Raw genomic sequence first — 8,183 nt, 5'->3', positions numbered from 1 at the left:
CCCGTCCCCCACCAGCACGTAGGGAATAACAACAAGTACGTACCGTCAAGACGCAGAGAACACTGCCCTGAACTTTAGCACCACAGTCAGGATGTGAAGCCGAGGAGTCAGGGGTAGTTGAACCAGTCTTCACACCAGCAGCTCCATCAGGCACAGGCTGCAGTGGCTTCAAAATAGAAACAGTTCCCTGGTTTAAAAAAAAAAACCTTCATCAAAGCAGAGTTAAATAAAGCACTATTTTTGGAATTAATTATTTTTAAATTAGATTGATGACTGAGTCGAAGCTGCAGTACCTTTAACCCACACCAGGTTAAAGATGAACAAGGGCGAGTGGGAAAAAATGTGTGTGATGTCACGACTAAAAAAACCAGTTCAGACCGGTTCTCTGTGTCTTTGACCAGTTTGATCATCGTATCGTCACGGCACCTTTGATTGGATCACTTTTATTTTTTTTTTAATTTAACCTCCAGTCCAGAGCAGCAGGTGGTGACCTGGTGTCAAAGGTCAACCTCCAGAATTCCACAGAGAAGGAATTCTGTGATCGATCGAAGAAGAATTCAACTTCAGACGTGCAGAACGTTGTTGTTCTTCTAACGGATGAAGATGAAAACTTTGTGTTTGTGTGTCGGCGATTCGTTGTGATTTACCCGGAGGGTAGCGGGTATTTTGTGAGTGTTTCACAGAGTAATATCAGACCTACTTCCTGTGTGTGGTGAAAAGGAAAGTCCTGTTGTGTTTTCATCCGACTGTTTAGTAAAACTCCCAGACTCTGCAGCATGGACGAGCTGACACTTTTAAGCTAAAGGTGAAAGCGTTGGAGGTTTGCTTTTCTCTGCTGAATGCTATCAATACACCACAGGCTGCTGCCTGCTGTAGGAAATGGATGGTGTGTGTGTGCGTGTGTGTGTGCGTGCGCGTACTCACTTCGGGTGGATGAAAGTTGCACTTTGACAGTACTTTCTAGCAGTATATATATTTTTTTTGGGTGGATGAAAGTGCCTGTCAGTTTCTGTTCCCTCTTTCTAATCTCTCTCTCTCGTCTCGTCTCGTCTCTCTGTTTCTCCACCGCGTTACAATAAAAGCGTTTATGTTACCACTCTCTCGTCTTGTCTCTCTGTTTCTCCACTGCGTTACAATAAAAGCGTTTATGTTACAAAGACGTTATTTAAATATTTAATCCCCCGCTGCTACCTGGAAAACTCTATATTTAAACATCAACCATCAGTGGTTCATTGTTTCTTCTGATAAAATAAAAAAAAAGACTCACGTCGGTGAATTTACCAACCAAGAAAAAAACCCAAACACAAAGGCTTGTTGTCAAAAATTCACCAGAAAGAGGCAATAAAACAGTTACAGTTACTGGAAAAAAAAAGTTTGGGAACCACTGGATTCAAGGACCACGCTTTTGTGATCGCACAGTTGCTGGTTTGAATCCCGTGGAGTGTTGAGGAAGTAATAAAACCTCCCACGACTGCTCCTCTGTGTCCGGAGTTAATTACAGTAGCATGTTCCACAGGTGGGGTACATGCAGAGAGTAATTGTCCCACAGGGGGTAAATAGAGTGGTGGCAAAATAAGTAGTGTTAGAAAACTAGGCATTAATTGGTCTATTCAACCACGAGATCTTTTTTATATAAATATATAAAAGAGGAAAAATAGCTAGATTAATTTAGCGTTTTGGTAAGTGGTTCAAAATGATTTTTTTTTTAAAAGTCCACAGAGGCTGTTTTTGTTTTGCACTTCTTCTGTTTTTATGAATTTGCTCCTCACCCCCCTTCAACACCCCCCCAAATCCCCTCTCCTGCGTTAGTTTTCTTCTTCTGCTTCTGTTTGCTGTCACTGGAAACTCCTCTCCCTCCATCTGTTTCCCATTAAAACCCCTTGCAGCCCATTCGGGGGCTGCAGCCTCTCGCCTCCACTACAAGGTATTTATTGTGAAACATCTGCAAGGAGTGTGTTCCATTAAGAACAGCCTCGCGCTAAAGGAAATAAAAACCATTAAAGTGGAATCAACTCCAGTCAATTAATTAGAGAGAAGAAGAGCGCAGTCGCCGACGAGAGCTGCTTGGTGCTACGAACTTCTCATGAAAATGTACCAAATAGTTGTACACATGAGTATACTGTGTGTATATGTGTATATATATGTGTATATATGTATATATGTATATATGTACATATGTATATGTATATATTTGTATATATGTATGTATATATGTATGTATGTATGTATATATGTGTATATATGTATGTATATGTGTATATATGTGTATATACTGTATATATATGTATGTATATATATATGTATGTATGTATATATATGTATATACAGTATATGTATGTGTATATATATATGTGTGTATATATATGTGTATATATATATATGTATGTATATATATATATATATATGTATGTCTACTCTTCTTCTTTACCGCACACCTTTTGGAAAGTCGTACTGCTCATTGTTGTTTTTGATCATTAGCACTCCACTGTAAGACTGCAGCATTATTAGCATTCATTGTAGCACAGACAGTGATGTATGTGGTGCCCAGCAGCCTCTCGGCCCCTCGGCCCCTGGGGGCCACAAGTGGACACACACATGTAGAATCTGCATGCCGGTTAATGACCGTGCCTTGTGCGATTGTCACAGCAGTCGGATTAGAAAGGGCAGGAGGGGCAATTCATCTTCCCTGCCTCGCAGGGAACACACCGCTAGCTCATTAGCATTCAGTTGTTATTGATTGCCTGTACACAAACTTCAATATGTTGTATAACAGGAGGGAGGATCATATTTTCATGCTGGCAAAAGGAAACACGCAGCCGGGGCACACGGTGTAGTGAGTGTGATTCACAGTTACCTGCAGAGGGGTATTTAGGACTCTCCTCAGACTGCTGGGCTTTTAGAAGTAATTAAAATAATGTGGGCAGGTAAATCTGTACTTATTAAGTTCATTAATCAAGTGCCGTTGTCAGCCACGTCGTTAAGTCTCCGGTGTTCTGCTGCAACAAGCCCGGCTTTGGTCGACATCTGTCAGGATACAGAACAGTCTTTTCAGATGTTCATTTACTGCTAGATTAAAATATATTCCAAGTCGGAGGCTTTGTGATTGATTGGTCAAGATTAATTATATTTTTTATATTAAATACATGAAAAAAACACAATAATAAACTCTCTGTTACCCTAACAGGTTACTACAAACTCACAGTATAAGTACTGTGTTTAAATACATTTTTTGGACATGTTTTGACTCATAATTTGGTAGTATGTGGGCTGGATCTGGATCTGGATCTGGATCTGGATCTGGATCTGGGGTCTGTACCAGGTCTGTCTTAAACTACATTGTTAGTCAAATATGTCTTATGTCCAAGTTCAGTCCAAACTTCTACAAAAACATTCTCTCATTTTTGGAGACAACAGAGCTCATCTACTTTTTTTTTTAAAGCAACAACAGCTTCTAAACCCTGGTTGGCATCATTTAAAGACATTCGCCTGTGTTTTCAATCCAACAGACCTTTGTCAGATTACAGTGTTGTTCATCAGATTACAGATTATAACTTCAGATTGTCATCCACACCACAAATTTAAAGACATTTTTTTAGGTTAAGGAAAACAAACAGCCCTGGTTTCATGCTGACCTCATTACTGCGTCTGACTTTTCATACCAGCAGCAACAAGTCACAGCCTGAGCTCTCTCATATGGTCCGTAGAAGAATGTAACTGGAAGGAACTCCACACCAGAGTAATTAGGCGTACGTCAGCGGAGACACTGGGAGGTGAAGGAGGAGGTGGAGCAGAAGAACACTGGCTGACTTACCTCATGAAGAGACATTTCAGTCGAGCTGGTTTTTGCCTTTGACTCACAACTCTCTATATTTAGTACGACATTCACACTGCAGACAAAGTTGGCCCCAATTTGACTCTCATTCCGATATGTTCTCAACGTTCTCAAGTCGGAACCAAGTCCCTTTGATACGTGCTCCAGAATCAGTGACATGCAGTATCTGATGTTTGTTTTTATTTTAAGTCCTGATGTTGATTTTTAATTATATTTGACTTTGACTCGGTTGAAGTGAGACAGATTTCCTAGTGCGTCGAATAATTCATATTTAATTAAGTTGTGACGAACTGCGGCCGAACATGACAAGATCAAATGTATGCTGTTGACTGAACAGTAGGGGTGTGTGTTAGCAAGCAGTCAAACTGGTTAAGAGAGATTGAACATCAACTTCAATATTGACACACACACACACACACGCCGACATGTGTAGCGCGTCTTCACGCTCCAGCCCCAACTGCGCACGAGCCTAACTCTGTGTTTGTCAGGTAAAACCATTTGTAAAGAAAATGGAAAATCCCCAGTTGGCAACAAAAAAAACTCCACATTTGTACGTGCAATTACGGCTGCATTTGAATGCATCGTTCTGTTCTCCAGTCTTTGCTCGAAGCAGCAATAAAAACTACCCTTAAATGTAACATAAAATTTAAAAAACCAACAAAAAAACCAAACCAAAACAAATGAAAGCCTCAAACATCCTAATAAAATTCAGGCGATTTTTCTGGTGAGGATGTTTTTTTCATTTCATGCAAAATTACCAGGGGTTTTGAGGCTAATTCCCCAACATCAGGCTAACATCTGTCCTGGGGGATGAGCTCAGTGCGTCACTAGCCAATTGGATCATGTTTTTCCGACTCCTTCCTGCAACATCTGTGGTTCCGTGTTGAAGTGGACCCACCTGCTGTCAGTGATAAGACAGACCTCACACAGACAGAGGGCACTAACGTGCCTCTGCCACTTCCTGTCAACATGTTGCCAGCATTTCACAAAAAGGCTGTCTTCAAATGCATCATCTGGAAAGGTCTCCAAAGGCTCAGCATCGACGGCCTCCAGAAGATATGTCATGTTTTTTGACTAAGCCACAAAGGCCAGAAATGAAGACAGGGGAAAAGGCTTCTGGATATTCAATATTAATGTGTTCCAGGACCAGCAGGGGTTGTGGCCCACTGCTTCTTTCTCCTTAATTCAATTCGGTCTAAACCCTGGAATCATAGGCTGTCAGTCACATACTCCATTTATTTTTCAATCTCCATTTTTTTTCCCACTCCCATTTGAGGGCTTGCATTTCAACACTCTGAGCTCTGCCTCCCTGAATATCGTATTAGCGGTCGGCCTGATAACTTGTTGCTTGGATGTGAAAATTAAAGACCTGGAAAAGATTGCCTTTTTTTTAGTGATAAACCTCCCGACATCGCAACCATCGCACCTACAGCAGTGCTGCTGAAGAAGCAATTTGAAGGGAACATATTTGTCAGAATTGACTTTTGTCAGTTTGTGCTACAAATATTTGTCTCCCTGGAGCATCGCCTCTAAAGTCTAGCCCAATTCTAGAAACCTGACTTTCGGACATAACAACCGGTTATTTTGTGACATGATGGTTTGTTTGTTTGTTTGGTTTTTTTTGCATTTGTTTGAGTAATGGATGTTAGAGCTTTTTTTATTTCCTTCAAGCCAAAACATTTGGTTTTCGAGCGACTCCACTGACGTTTGTCTCACAGGAGAATTTTTGGTCGCACTTGAACCATCAGTTATTTTTTTCTTTGTTGTTGTGTTCTGGAAGGTTTTTCCCTGTAAGTCCAACCTTCAAACACAACACTGGCTTTTGAGTAAAAAATCACAGTCAGAGAATCGGTTCACAAGATGGGTCCCTTGGGGTCACTGGGTTGGTCTCTTAAAGTAACCTTAGAACAATATGAGTTCATAGTTGAGAATCAGATTCATACAGAATCAGAGCAGCGCAGCCTCAGGACCTGCTCAGCAGAGCTGACAGTGTTGGACCGCAGCGGTGGGAGTGGGATGAGATCAGCGTGTTCGTGACCTCAGTCAAAACATGGTTGTGCAACTGAAACATTTCTGCTCTTAACATTAAGAAATGACATTTGCTGAGGAAACAACTCGACGACTGGCCCGGACAAGAGTTGTTGTTTATTCGAATCTGAAACAGAGAGAAAAAAAGGTTCTGCTCACACGCTGCCAGAGTGCATCAGCATCTGAATGAATGTCACATTTAATGACCAGATGGTCATAATCCCCCGTTCTCTCTTTGTTTTTCTGGCGTCATATAAAAGTTCATGTGTCACTGGAAGGATTCACGAGGCTTTAGAAGGTTTTTTTATGGATTTAATCCTGTCTGTAGAGAAGTTAGACCTGAATATAAAACAGTCTTTGCTCTCTTAAGTGGTTCTAGGATAAAATAAAATAAAAAAAAAACAAAAAAAAAACATTACAGGCTTAGAAGACGACGCCACATGGCATCAAGGCAGAAATGGTTTGTTGAAGTTGATGATCGGACCTCGTCTTCAGAGATGGGTAATGGTCTGAAGGCCTCACTCTCTGAGAGATTACTTAAGTTTTGTTTTACAAGCGTACATTTCTGGGCAGTCGCCCACACCTCGTGTCTGTGTTGTGCATACAGGAGCAGTCGGTTTATGTCCTGGGCTCCTGCGCTGCTCAGCTCTCATCTCTGCCAACCTGTGAAACGACTGGATGATGAACTGAAGCCCGGTGCCCGCCCGCCACCTCGGCTGTCTGCTGTATTGAAGCGGGCGATGGATGGTCGTAATGGGAGGGAGCGGGACAGAGACATGGGGGGGAAGGGGATCAATCACCCTCTCACAAAGTCTTCATTGCTTTGCCTTTTGTCAAACGGCTGGGTCAAACCCAATTGGGATGCTTCCCTCAACCACAGGAAAGGTCAAGTCAATAAATGTATGTGTTTGTATGGCCTGATAGAGTGAGTGAGGCGGAGGGGGAGGTGGAGGGGGAGGAGAGGGTAAATATGAGACGGTCCGCTGGTGCTGGGACTTTGTTGTCAAAGCCCTCTATTACAGTTTAGGAACTTTAACATCTTCTCCAAGACAAACACAGGAACTCACTGAAAAGTGAGGTTGAACGCAAACACATGAATCAGATGAGTCGTGAATGAACTTCTAACCCAACTGTCATGTTGTTCTTGCTTGCTGACATCAAACACCAGTGTCACGGCGTTTTCCTTTAATGTTTATGTCCCTCACCATGACATAAATATAAAAGACTGTGGTTGACAAACGAGTGCTTTGACGGAGACGCACCACCAAAACCATGTTTTCTGTAGTTATTTGTGTCCAGTCAATAACGCTGCTCCCTGTGGTGTCTTATTTTACTGCAGGAATCAGGTTTTTAACTAAACAGTCGTTGGCAAATATAGATTTCCTCTCCTCCGTGTCATCATTCTCTGCTCCCCAGACGGCCTTCAGCTGATATTGATTAACCTGTAATGCTGCTTCTCAGGTATGAACGGCCGGCATCAACGGGCCACAGGAACCCACATGGTTTATGACCCATCAGGTCAGGAGTGGGACCTGGCACCGGCTCAGTTTGTTAGAGGGGCCAGGGACCAATGAGGTGTAGATGAGGTCTGGGGGGAAATTTCTTTGTTTATTGGTCTGAATTTATTGACTTTTATTGTACTCAGTGGGTGGACATTGATTAGTCATCGGCGTATTGTTGAGTTTCTTTATGACGCTAATGGATTTTTGGTCCTTGATTGAATTGAGTTGTTCGATTTGAGTGGTGTTTGCGTATTTATATCAGTAGTTCTACACACAGATACTTTCAGCAAGTCAATACTGCGTATTTATATCGGTAGTTCTACACACAGATACTTTCAGCATTTTCTTGATGAAACCAAAACTATTTTTTCAGTTCAGTTTTGTGGAACTTCCAGAAGCTTAAAACCAAAACTTGGTTGGTGCAGGAGTGGAGCTTCCCTTTTTGGTATCAACCAATAATGATCTGACCGTCATTAGCGAAACCAACATGATACTTGATAGTTTTATTTATAAAAAAAAAATAATAATAATTGTGCTTCTGGTTCTGTCTCTGTTCAACAGTCGTTGTAGTTGGTGATTCTGGTTCTGGACCACAGAGAATGATTGTTCATCAGGGACTTTTCACCACCGTGTTTTTATCATTTGTTTCTTTTTAACACTTCTTATTTTTAGCCCTTGTGCTAGCTGTAGCTGAACGTCTAGAACGACCAAGGTGTGCTAACTGTCACTGTCTGATATGAGTTCTGACACTGTTTGAATGAACCGTTTCAAATTTGCAAGTGAAGATAGATGTGTGCTGGTCCATTAGGTTTGAGTCCAGC

General features: G+C 41.7%; 1 protein-coding gene across 2 annotated transcripts in view; it reads left to right on the top strand.

Moving 5' to 3' along the window:
- LOC112487235 (mannosyl-oligosaccharide 1,2-alpha-mannosidase IA-like) overlaps positions 1–6,764 on the top strand; it is a 14,604-nt gene extending 7,840 nt beyond the window's left edge. The window contains exon 2 of one of the 2 annotated variants that reach the window (XM_025056964.1): positions 3,663–6,764. In XM_025056964.1, coding sequence (XP_024912732.1) covers positions 3,663–3,683 — 21 coding nt within the window. In that variant the 3' untranslated portion in view covers positions 3,684–6,764. Of the gene's footprint in view, positions 1–3,596 lie in introns of both variants that reach the window. The other variant, XM_025056963.1, reaches the window with a different exon arrangement.
- The last annotated feature ends 1,419 nt before the right edge of the window (positions 6,765–8,183 follow it).

Source organism: Cynoglossus semilaevis, chromosome 7 (genome assembly GCF_000523025.1).
Source record: "Cynoglossus semilaevis isolate Cse_v1.0 chromosome 7, Cse_v1.0, whole genome shotgun sequence".
Taxonomy (NCBI): domain Eukaryota; kingdom Metazoa; phylum Chordata; class Actinopteri; order Pleuronectiformes; family Cynoglossidae; genus Cynoglossus; species Cynoglossus semilaevis.
Note: the sequence above shows the minus strand (reverse complement) of the source record. Positions and strands in the feature narration are given on the sequence as shown.